Source organism: Alexandromys fortis, unplaced genomic scaffold (genome assembly GCF_014885135.2).
Source record: "Alexandromys fortis isolate MF-2015 unplaced genomic scaffold, M_Fortis_MF-2015_v1.1 scaffold_3, whole genome shotgun sequence".
NCBI lineage: Eukaryota > Metazoa > Chordata > Mammalia > Rodentia > Cricetidae > Alexandromys > Alexandromys fortis.
In genome coordinates this window covers 16,549,972-16,562,768 of record NW_026067909.1, presented here as the reverse complement: position 1 = coordinate 16,562,768, position 12,797 = coordinate 16,549,972, and the positions used below count along the sequence as shown (strand labels likewise).

General features: G+C 52.1%; 1 protein-coding gene across 1 annotated transcript in view; it reads right to left on the bottom strand.

Annotated features, from left to right (window-relative positions):
• The window catches only part of Nrxn2 (neurexin 2), a 112,417-nt gene that overhangs the window by 65,768 nt on the left and 33,852 nt on the right, over positions 1–12,797 (bottom strand). Inside the window, exon 6 of the mRNA XM_050136628.1 lies at positions 9,788–10,089. Coding sequence (XP_049992585.1) covers positions 9,788–10,089 — 302 coding nt within the window. The remainder of the gene's footprint in view (positions 1–9,787; positions 10,090–12,797) is intronic.

Genomic DNA, 12,797 nt, shown 5'->3' with positions numbered 1-12,797 from the left:
AACAGCATTTACCAGGATGGAGACCAACCCAAACACAGGAGCTTGGCAAGGACAAGGACAGCTGCCCCCATCCTGTCTCTTCTGAGGCTCCTCCTTCTCATGCCCTCAACAGGGAAGGAAACCAAGCCCTGTCAGAGGCCATGCAGGAGAGGCAAGGGACACAGGGGATGGGACTGGAGGGAAGGAAGACAGTGTGGAACACAGTGTTAGTCAGAGCAGCAGAGCAGTGGGGGGATCTGGACGCTATCCCTGGTTGGGGGGGGCGGGGGGAGACCACTCATGCCATGCAAAATGTGAGGGAAACAGAGCTGGGAATCCTCAAGGCTGGGAAGTAGGGGGCAACAGTCAGCATGAGGCAGCCCCTAAATTGCTATGAACTGGTGACTTGAAGGAGGTCGCAAGGCCACCCCCTCAGGGGGACATGCTCAGCTGGCTGCCACTGGAGACGGCATCCCCAGCCCTCTTCCCAGCTTGAGGGACCCCTGTCTGGAGCTGACGGTGAGCATAGCGTAGCGTGTCATGGGATGGTGTTTTCCATGGATTTTCAGGAGACCAAGAAAAAAACCAAATCAAAGAGAAAAAAAAAACTAAATATAAACAAAAACCAAGGAGCAAGGGAAAGAACAGAAGAAAGTAATCAAAATGAGCTCAGCATCGGGCTGGTCTAACCAGAGCTGATGAACATAGGGTCTGCCCCAGGTTTCTCAGGCCAAGAACCTGTCAGGAGGCAGGAGTACAGGGCAGGGCCCCGCCAAATGCCTGAATTTCCATTTGTCTTTTGGGCTTGACTTTGGATCAAAAGAAAAGAAAAAGGGAAGAGGGGAAACTAAAGGATAAGGAGTAAAACTTAAAGGTTGTCTGGGACACACAAAAAGAAAAAAAAAGAAAGAGAAAGAAAAGCAATCGGAAGAGCAAAAACCAAATGAGGAGAGAGAAACAAAAGTGGGAGAATCGAACAGTTAAAAAACCCACGGCAAACCAAACGGTAAGACAATTAGAGTGATATCTACCAGATAATGCAGTTTGTTTACCATAGCGTGTCCAATCCCTGCGTGCTTCACCGGAGAGGGGGAAGGGGGTGTCAAAAAAAAGAAAGAAAGAAAAAAAGGAAAGGAAAGAAACAAGGACGACAAAAGAACAGAACGAAAAAGAAAAGAAAAAAATAAAATGACCAACTGTGAAACTCCAGGAAGGAGGAGATACAGCCATATGTATTTGCTTGGTTGTTCAAACCCTCCCACCACAGGTTCAGTAGAAGTGTTTAAAGAAAACTTATAATGGGAGGAAGAAAGCACACACACAAAATCAAACCCCTTCTTCTCCCAACGCCTCCCCAGCCCCGCCTCTGGATTCCTCTTCCCCTCATGCCCTCCCGAAGGACGTCTGCGGAGAAGGGGAACAGTTAGAGACCTTGGTTAGTAAAGAAGAGAACAACAACAACGAAAGAGGAAACTGGACCAAGAAAGCAGAGACTTAAAGATGGCCAACATTCCGCGGATGAGACAGAAAGTTAGTTCGGTTTTTCATTCATACCTGGCCCCACCTGTCCCTGCCCATCCCTCGGTCCCTTGGGTTATAAGCGTGTTAGTAACACACACAGAGTTGGCAACGGGGGAGGGGGGTTTCCAACAGGAGGGGGGGGAGGGTTAAGAAGCAGACCCAGTATGCAGGATTAGTAGTCCTGAGATGTTAGGGAGTTAAGGGAGGGAGAAAGGGGCACGGGGTGAGAAGGGGTGGGCACTGACTCAGAAGTGGACGGATGGCTTTGTTGGCTGACTGGTCACCCAGATGGCTTTCCAGAGAACTGGCTGAGGAGTGGGATGGTGCTGGCCAACTGGCTGACCAGTGGCCATGTCGTGTTAATGAGTTAACTGGTTGGTGACAGGCCAGCTGGCTGGCAGGCTAGGAGAAGGGTGGGCAATGCCCCTGGAGAATCACAGGGCTCGCAAGGACAAGAGGCGATTTCTTTCGGAGGCCAAAGACAGCCTGGGAGGGGACGTGGGTATCTGCTTTTCTGGGGATGGAGGATGGGCAAATAGATTCAGGGATCCTTGGGAGAGAGGGGTTCCCCCTCCATTGTTTCCTGGAGAACTGAAGAGAGTGAGCCACCATCACAGCGGGCTTGGGGGGGAGGGGGATGCTAGCCCTCCTCAGGCTGTAGAGGGCTCATGTCCACACCATCCCAGACCTTCCTCCCTCTCTTCCCTCCTCCCATTGCACCCCTGGCTGACCCCTCCTGCCTGCCCACTTTGACTTGCCCAGGGGCCCTGCTAACCCCTTCCCAAAGCCCCCCAGGCTCTTCAGCTACCCTCCCTGTACTCTTGTTTTCCTATGAACACCTAAGCGTCCCTTCAACACCCTGGAACAGGTAACAGTCTCCCAGGAACCGGGCTCTTTCTATGGTCACCCATAGCCCCTGAACCTCCGCTTCTCACAACCAGTCAGAAATTCACTCCCCCTCTGCCTGTAGAAAAAAGCACACAGAGGCCCCAGGACCTCAGCATCGCCTGCTCTGAACCAAACGCCACATTCTTTGACCTTATCTCTAAATAGCATACCTCTCTCTATGTACTCCTAACTCCATCTCTCCCTCCTATTACAGAATCACCTGGTCTCTGGAGAGGACCGGGCCCACTGTGCTGAGGACCAGCAATGAGAGGGACACAGTTGCCTGATACCCACCAAACACTACGCTGCGGACCTGAGACTGTGATGGGAGGGGCGGTATTCTGGGGACAGCGATATTCTGTTGGCTAGAGAGCTCTTGTACCCAGTGCGCACAAGAGGAATTGATTAAGGCAACTAATAAGGGACTCATATAATCAAAAGTAACAGAAGTCAATATTAAGATGCTGGAAGTGCTGAGTAGCCAATATTAATTACTAGCTATGGGGAATCAGTTTACAGAGCAAGAGGGGAGTCTAGCCCCCAGCACAACGTTAGGAGCGAGGTGTTAGCCTGTGACAAGAGGGTCTGTACTGCCAGCTGGCAGGACTGTCATGAAATGAAGAGGACCAGCTAGTTAGAGCAATGCACAGTCAACCTCAGAGCAGCCAGGCTGATGGCACCCCAAAAGAATTGTCCGATATGGTTGCAGCAGTTGAACAAGGCTGGGGAAAGAACACTTCAAGGAAAAATCCAAGGACGGTTCTGGCTTGTTATAGAAAATAAAGCAGTGTGTGTGTTGGGGTGGGGGTGTTGGGGTCAGTCTTCCCAAAGGAAGCTCTAGTGTCAATGGGCCAAACAGACAGGTAAAGCCAGGATGATGGGGAAAAGATATGAGTTCAAACCCCAGGCCTTCTACTAATCTGTCAAGAGATCCAGACTCCCCTTCAAGAAACAGCAGGGTTGGGACAGGTGAGACCAGAGCCCGTAGCCCTAGGAGTGGAGGATGCAGACCGTCCTGGTGATCAGGAGGTTCCTACAGTTGAATACCAGCCCAGAGCTTCTGTCAGAGGCTCTTCCTACAGTACAGTGGCCCATGGAGAAAGGCCCAGATCTAGACAGCTCATACTTCTAGCCAGCAAATAAACCCTAATACTTTGTCTGCTTCTAGAGCCCAGAAGCACAAGCAGGGCAATGGGCAAGAATGAGAAGAGCGCCCCAGCCAGAGGGGAGCCAGCCAGAGGGGAGCCAGCCAGAGGGGAGCCAGCAAAGCAAGAGAGCTTACCATAGGTAAGCGGCTTTGGAGAAAACTATACCCCACTGGTGCAGCCCCAGCCCCCTAAAGACCCCAAGAGGAGGACTGCAGACGGGAACTTCAGAAGTCCGGGCTGAGGACAGCCTGTGAGCATGCACACGCATGCAGCTCACGACAAAGGTCGTGAGATTTGGGACTGTCCAAGAATGTCAGAAGCCCAGGAGACTTCAGCCTCCTGTGCAAGTTTCACGGATAACAAGCCACCAGTCACCTGCAAGAGGCAAAGAAATGAAGTGGCTTTAAGTCAGATTTCAAGTTCCATGGCCTCCTAACTCCTAACCCAGGCAGGCTCAAACAAGCCTATTTTCTGAGGAGGGGGAGAGGGGTTTAGTTTTCTCATCAGTGAAATGGGAGTCATAGTTCCGATCCGCAGAACTGTCATAAGAACTCCATAAGGCCATGTGTGTTTGCATGCCTTTAATCCCACCCAGCACCTGGGAGGTGGATCTCTGAGAGTGTGAGGCCAGTCTGAACTACATAGCAAGTTCAATGCCAACCAAAGCTACATGATGAGACACTGTCAAACAGAAGCGCACACACACTCCAGGTGAGAAGCAAAAGACAAATGAGGTCATTGAACATGGAGAACTATTCCAGTGCTGTCTGACAGACACAGACAGCATGGCCCTGAACAGGGCAGGGCAAGCTACGATACTCCTGTGAAGCCAATCAGAGCCTCTTTAAAGAAGATAAAGGGTACCTCAGCATTTTGTTTGCTGGTTTGAAACAGAGACGCCATACATAGCCCAGGCTAGTCTTCTGCCTCAGCCTCCAGATTTTGGGAATCACAGATGTGCCCCACCATATGCAGTGACAGTGCTCATATGAAGAACCTGGATATACTCATTCTGGACATGGGTCCTCATTTCCAAAATCTGATCAATTGGTTTTAAGAAGGAGACTAAAAGGCTGGGTATTTAACTCAGTAATGGAGTGTCCGACTATCATGCACAAGGCCCCAGGTTCTAGCCTCATAGTGAAAAAGAAAAAAGAAAAAAAGAAAAAGCTTCTTGAAGAAAACCAGATGAACCAGGGAAAGAACTTAGAAAAACAACTAAATAGGACCAACAGCTGCTGGTTTTAAACCCTCAATTTGCTTAAAGCCTGGAATTAGAGGAAAAGAACAGACACAGTGTTAACGCACACTCAGGATGCAATGAGGGGCCCAGAATACAAGTTCTCAGGAACCCAATGCAGCAAAGACGAGAGCTGGCTATAGGCTGGGCTGAGGGAAGCTTTATGAAGCCATTTCAGTTGAAAAACTGGGAGGAAAAAGCAGCTCAGTTAATGGTCATGGCAGCAGTGAGCCCTTCAGTGTCCACATCATGCCAAGCAGTGTGCTGAGCGTGGAAAGACATCTTCTCCATCCAGTCGGTAATAAGCATCTTCTACATCTTCTACATCCAGTCGGTCATCAGCATCTTCTACATCTTCTCCATCCAGTCGGTCATCAGCATCTTCTACATCTTCTCCATCCAGTCGGTCATCAGCAGTCCCTTCCCACTTTGCCTACGGGGAACTGGAGCTCGGGAGTTGTATAACTCGCTAACAGCTGTCTGACTCAAACCCCAGCTCTTAGACTTTGCCAGCAGAGAGTGAACGGGTGGTCTCCTTGGGAGAGGTGTGGGAAGGAAGAGACAAGCAAGGAAAGTCAGCGTAGCCAGGCCCAGAACACTGCAAATCTAGGATCTAAGACAGGTTGTGTGCTGGGAGAGGTGGAGGCAAGGGAACAGATTCCAATGGTCTGGGGCTTCTGTCCTTGAGTGGGACTTTCCTTGGAGCACACAGGAGACTTCATCCATGGAAGGAGGACCGCACCCTTGAGCTCTCAATACTTAGAGACGCCATCCTTCAGGAATCCATCATCTTGGTGTCCGCAGCATCCAGTGCACTCTAAGAATCCCATCCCTGAGGACTCTATCCTGGGAGATGCCTTCTTTGAGGACTCTATCCTTGAAGACTGCATCTTCGAGGACCCCATCCTAAAGAATTCCATCCTACAGGGGCCCATTTTGAGGACTCCATCTTTGATAACTGCATCCTTGAAGGCCCTATCCTTGAGGGTCCTATCCAGGGCCATCATATCCTTACAGACTCTATAGCCTTGAGGAATTCATCCTTGAAGAACTCCATTCTTGGAGCCCAGAGGAGATTCTGAAAGTGTCTATACTGAGAAAAGGCACCATCTGAGCGAGCAAGACAAACACCATGTGATGATATTTTACTAGCCAGCTTCTCTTTCAAGCTTGGTGTTAGCTAAAGATAAATGGTTTTGCATATTCTTATATGGCCGTGGGAAATACATAGGGGTATGAAAGGTGAGTAAGTCTAGGATTAAAAGTAGACCTCAGGGAACCCTCAGTGGTGATCAATTGATCCTGCCAAGATCCCCGGAGGACTGTCTATCATAATAGCCTTAAGAGCTGAGTTCGGAAGGGGACAGGAAGAACATGTTGTGTCAGTCAGGATACCCCCCCCCCACGGACTCAACTGCTATGTTCTAGGGATGACCACCTACACCAGACATGTGTGGGGCTGGCCTTTGACCCACCCCCACAGCTAATTGGTTAGTTTGGGGTAAGTTCCTTCCAGGAAGCTTCTCCCAGCCACTCCAGTCACACACAGAGAATAACGGAGAGGCTGCAGCACTCTGGACACTGGCCATCTGCCCTGTCATTTCTGTCTCCTTTATCTCCCCACACGATGTTAAAGATGGAACCCATGGCCTTGAGGCATGACAGATTGGCGTCTGTCACTGAGCTACACCCCCCCATCCTGATGTCATTGCTTATATTAGGTCCCTGGCCTACTTCCCACCTACAAAACTTGAGGGAGGTAGAGCACTGGTAAAAGCCACTTCTCCCTCTACCACCCTTGTGTTTATAGCAGGATTCTTCAACTCCTAGGACGTCATCTAGACTCTCTGCACACTTGGATGAACAGGGAATCTCCCCAGAGGCAGCACTGGCATTTGAGGTCAGACGATTCCTTGTTGCGGGGCTGTATTACAAACTGTAGTGATAGCTCAAATTCTGGCCTCTACCCACAAGATGCCAGTAGCACCCCATGAGTTATGATGACCCAGAAAGCTTCCAGACATTGGCACAGTGTGAATGAAGAGACACTGTTGGAGCAACAAGAACAAAGAAGTTTCTCTTGAAAGTCTCAGAAAACGGGCAGATAAAGGGTTTCGCAGGGCACAGGCCCTGCTCGAGGACAACAACTCCAGAGCATGGCCTTGGAGCTAAGCCAAGAAGAATTCCCCAAATATAGTCCTGTACCTCACGCCCGTGGGTTCTAGAGTGAAAGAAATTCCCCAGGAACCTTTTGAAAAAAGGGTTCTCCATCAAGGTCTTTAAGCAGACACCCTCTGTGACCCATCGCCCCGCTTTTGGGTCAGCATGCCCTGTCTGTGAGCCACCTTGTAGAACAACTCAGTAGAAGAGAATTCCCATCTGTCATCAACTTACACCCAGGACGGCACATTGTTGAGAAAGGGATGAACACGGGTCACACTCTACACTTCCTGTGCTGAGGTCATGTGTCAGTCACTGCACCCATGAGAGTGGCTCAGCATTACCACAGACCTCTCCTTCCTTTTTGGAAATTTCCCAATTCCCATCATTGTTTCTGTGGTCCACTGGGCATGTGAACTGTCTTATTTTGATCATTTTTTAAAATTACTTCATTTAGCCGGGTGATGGTGGCGCACGCCTTTAATCCCAGCACTCGGGAGGCAGAGGCAGGTGGATCTCTGTGAGTTCGAGACCAGCCTGGTCTACAGAGCTAGTTCCAGGACAGGCTCCAAAGCCACAGAGAAACCCTGTCTCGAAAAACCAAAAAAAAAAAAAAATTATTTCATTTATGTATTTCATCTACTTTTGCATGTGTGTGGTGTGAGTGTCTGTGTGTATATGTGTGTTCACATATGTGCGCACATGTGTGGGCATGAGTGCACATGACACGTGTGTGAATTCATGTGGAGACCTGAAGCTGCCACTGGATGTCACTGGGCGGTTTCCTTAACCACTCTTCCTTTGTTAAATAGAGCCTCTCCCTTAGCCCAGAGCTTGCCCAATCTCGATAGTCTAGCTGGTCAGAGTGCCCTAGGGACCCCTCTGTCCATCTCCCAAGTGCTGGGATTTCAGGTGTCCACCGTGATTGCCCAGCTTTTCCAAGACTGAACTCTGGTCCTCACACTTGTGTGACTAGTATTTTTTTTTCCCACTGAGCCCTCTCCCCAGCCCCTGCTCTGTTTGTTTGGAACAATTCCATCCTGTCCCAGGAGCTGCAAGGGCAGGGTGCACATCCTTCTCCACTCTGTATCCGGTATGGCTCACCATGCTTTTTTGGCCAAATGGCAGGTGAAGATTTGTGGGCTTGCAGTGACTCGCAGAAGATAGCAGCAGCGACAGCTCTAGTCCTAGGGACAGCAAGGAAGGGAGCAAAAGGCACCTAAGGCGGCTTCCCCCTTAAGGCAGATTTCCCCACAAAAGGTGTGCTACACCGGAAAGCATCACAGAGGCACTGCACACACCCGATTGCTGGGGGGGGGAGCGGGGGATAACACGCCAGGCGGTGCTCTGACAGGACACAGGGTGGGAGTGTGCATGGAGAGGTCGCTCCACAAACGTGTCACTCTACAGAGCACAGAGAGAGGGGCACTGAGAAAAGGCACATTCACAGACGACGGGAACAGGCGGCTGCAAGCTTCCAGAAAGAGCAGTACAATTAGTCAGGACATTGTCAAGGCACAGGGAGAGGTGTTAGGGGAGGGACTCTCCATCAGATTATCCCCTAGTGATGTCAAATGAGGAGCAGGTACGAGGGATAGATGGTCAGCAGGAATCTTGAGCACCATTGAGAGGCTTCCAGTGGAAGAAAGGAGCAGAGGAGATGAACAACAACAGAGGGTTGACCACCACCAGAAACAGGAAGTCCAAAGAATTCACTAGCAAGAGAGCAGCCATGAAACCCTGAGATGCAGCCTCCACAGCCAGGGTTGCTTGGTGTTCTTGGTTGCATTTAGCCATGGAAGGATGAAGCTTCAACAGCTTGCTGCCCGCTAGCTACAAGGCTGGGGACCCAAGAGAATGAAGAACTGGGGTCCCCAGAGTAAGTCAGTAGAGAAGCCATTGTGGGGAAGTAGAGACAGGAGTCCCCAGGGAACGTTCAGGAGCCTCACCTAGTAGTGAAGAGAGGTCAGTGTGGTTGGACACAGGGACTTCCTAGGGCTGGAAACTGCCCACAAGGCTCCTGTCTAGCACAGTCTGGCCAGAGAGACACCTTATCATCAGAAGCCACTGTGGATGCCTGAGAGTGGTGAAGAGGGTGGCCACTCCTAAGAGGACATATGCAGCATTTGAAATACAGGGAACGATGCAGAGAAGGGGGTCATCCTACATGCAGGGGCTGACCCCCAAAACCTCCCTGAGCCCCTCTACAGGCTGGCGCGGCCAGCAGAAGGTGAACACGGGCATGATGGAAAGCCTGGCTTTGTCACACAGGAAGAAAAGCAAATACCCCGCGAGCAGCAGGACCAGGCGCCCTCCCTGATTCTGACTCTCAGCCACTTGCTGCCTCCTTCTCAGCTATCCCTGTCCTGGGAAAGGCCCCTGCAGGGGAGACCATATTCTGTATCTCTGTTTTTCCTCAGTGTCCTGCTGCCCACCCTACAGAACCCCTTTCCCACCCCACAACACACTAGGCCCTCATCCAGGCTCCAGTTTCCTCCTCCCAAGTCCGTAGCACCCTCCTGCCCATCACCCGATCCCTGAGCAACACACCTTGAAACCCTAGCTGCTCCTACCAATCTGAGCCCAGCCCTGCTCCTGGCCTCAGGCTTCTGCCCGGGAACAGCTCTAGAGCCTCCTTCTAGTTCAGCTCCCTAGCTGATGAGGTCTCTGAAGCCTAGCACACAGCTGAGGCCACACCTCAGGTTCACACAGCCCCAAACTCTGTTCTCCAAACCGCACCTCACTGCCCAGCCCTGCTTTCTCCCATCCCAACCCAAGGCATCACTGTGTCCTCTATGTATGTCCTGCCCCAAATACGGCTGACCCCTGACCTTCTTCTTGCTCCCCCTACCTGGCGCAGGTTTCGGGTAACCCGGACGTCGTGCCAGGCGTTGTCGTTGAACTTGCCATTGACGGGTTCCACAAGGGCCTCGAAGGCACCCGAGCCTAAGTTGATGACCAGCCAGACAGCCCCGGACTTGAGGGACAGGTTGACGTAGTCGGCCGACTTGCCCGTGTGCAGCATCAGCCCGTTGCGCTGCAGGGTGCGGAAGGCCAGTGTGATCTCGTCAGTGCTGCTCTGGATCGGGTTGTGTGACAGGTCGTAGCAGAAGAACTCATTGCCCTTGAAGGTTGCCACAAATTCCTCCTTGCCTGGACACCATGGTTTGGGAAAACGGGAGAAGGCTGAGTGTGTGGGGTACACCAGAGGCTCCCCCTTCACCTCCAGTAACCCAAGCACGGGTCCTGGACACTGGAGTCCTGTGGTCCCAACTCCAAACTTAGGCCCTCTTCCCCTCCTACATCCCATCAACCCGGACCCTGCTGTTTTTGCTACCAAAAGTCAGCTCCCCCCAGGTCCATTTCCAAAGCAGGAGGCTGCTAAGTGGCTCTCACACTGACAGCTGACAATTAAGCTGCCACAGGGCCAGACAAAGCTACAGGCCTCACCGTCTCCACTCTAGCAATGCTCTCCACCCCTGCCACCCCGGAACAAAGGCACGTGGGGGAGACGCAAGGGACCGACCGCCTGCCGTCTCCCTGGGAGTGCCTCCTGAGCAGCCCACCTCTCCACTTGCCTCTTCTTTGGTAACAGCTATTCTCAGTACCCAGGGACAGGGGCAATTTCAGGACTGTCCCTAAGTGATGGGACCAGTAGGTCTGCCTAGCCCTGCACAGATGAGAAGAGCGGGAAGCCATGGAGTAGAGAGGGACAGGGACACGACACATGGGAAGGCAATGCAAGTGACAGGGCTATCCACCAGGTGACAGGCCATTCTGCGGCATTCCGGTGGGTGTTCACCATGCCAGCCCTCCCTCCTCTCCCAGCTTCATCCTCCAACCTAAGAAACCTCACAGTACCAGGTGTGTGACCCATAGATGTCAAGGGAGTGGCATGGGAGGGCCTGGCTCTCGTGTGTGTATGCTCCCGGATGTGCATTACCTGTGTGCATGTGTGTGTTTATGTATCTGTACATATAGACACAGCACCCAGTCTTTGTGTATGCGTATAACACCAACCTAGTGTGTGTGTGTGTGTGTGTGTGTGTGTGTGTGTGTGTGTGTGTACATGGACACAGCACCCAGCCCAAGGTCCTTTCCCCTGCCCCTCTTTGGGGGGAAGCCATGACTCCTGGAAGAGCCATGGGGATTGTTGGCGGTCTGCAAGTGGGTGACAAGCAAAAGTACCATGACTGGAAGCAGAGAGTTGGGGTCCAGCCCCTCAACTTCACACACCAGAGCACAAGCACGGGGCAGAGAACCCGATTCCAAATCAAGAGAGACAAGAAGCCCTGCACTCAGGCAGCGACTTCTGTCTCTTTGTCAGCAAATACTAATCCTGCTTCCTCCCTGGGTGGATAAGAGGCAAACAGGACCGTATCATGAGGGTCTTTAGGCAGAGGCTGAACTATCTGAGCTTTTCCTGAGATGCTCTCAAGGCCCAGGGAAGAGTAGGAACGACGTGATGGGCACGGAAGGCCACGACAAGGCACCCACCTTCCCCTAGGGGCAGGGCTGAGCCGCAGTTCCGTGTAGGAAAGTGAGGGTCTCTCATTGCAGATTCTACAGAACTCCAGCACACACAGCCTGCCTCTCTCCCTCCAGGCAGGCTGCCCACACTCGGCCCCCACTGCATCCGGATGCCAAGGCACCAGCTGCTGCCCCAGTGCCTGGCAGAGCCCTCACTGCAGCTGGCAAGGTCTTGCGTCCTGAGGCCACAGGACAGCAAGCTGAGGGGGGTAGGGCATGGGCCACATAGGGACAATCTGAATCCCTCCCTCTGTCTATTTAGGGGACCAGAAACAAAGGTGAAGCAGCCAGGAAAGACAAAGATGTGTTTAATGGTGATGTGGGGAGCCCAGCATGGAAGGGGACGAAGATGGACCGGCAGTGGGTCAGAAGAGAAATGGAGACAGGGCTGTGAGGGAAAGAGAGGTCACAGGGAACCTTATCAATAAAGAACAGGAGGGAGCCCTGAGGGGACAGGTAAGGAGGAGGGCCAGCCAGCATGGAAAGGGGACAGGGACCTCTAGGGAACTAAAGCCACAGCTTTCTGGGGCTTTATTGTTTCCATAGCAACCAGGCCTGCTGCTCAGACACTGACAGAGCCAGGGGGCTCAAGGACCAGAAAAGGGAATGCGTTTGACCTTGGTTTTACCACCCAGACTGTTAGCCCCACCCAGAAGTCAGACCTCTCCTCCCACTCCTTCACCTTCACTGCGGTCAAAGCAAATAACATTGCAGAGATCCAGGCTGCAGGGAGGGAATAGAAGGCAGCCACCTGAAAAAGTGATTGGGACCAAACAAAAGAAGTCAGAAAAAAAAGGAGAGAGGCAGGGCTGAGGCTGGACCACAGCTGCCAAGGCCAAGAGCAGAAATGAGGCCATTCCTGGACTCCTCAGGTGGACCCAGGGGAGGAGACAAAGCCATCTATGCTGCTAGGCTGAGCTGACTAGACCCCAGGCTTCTCTGCCCAGAGATGGAAAGACATTGGGCTGTCCAAGGGAGCCTGAAGGCTTTTAAGGCGAGGGGTGAGAGGTAGGTGGGCAATCGCAGCAAGAAAACTGAAGAAGAGAGAGCAAGAGAGTGAGGGACACAGAGAGAACCTTGATGGAGCAGGGGATAGCCCTCAAGGGCCCTGATGGGGGCGGCACTTCAGGGACCAGAATGTATAGTGTAGCCCTAGAGCGCCTGTGCACTAGCTGAACCCGGGACGCTCAGATCCTGTAGCGCCAGGGGGCGCTTTGCTCCACCAGCCATGCAAGCCACAGCCAAGAACTACAACTCCCATCAGTACGTGAGAAATTACAACCCTTAAGGGCTCCTAGTGTGGAAAGGGAGTCTTTGCTAACACTTGTTTG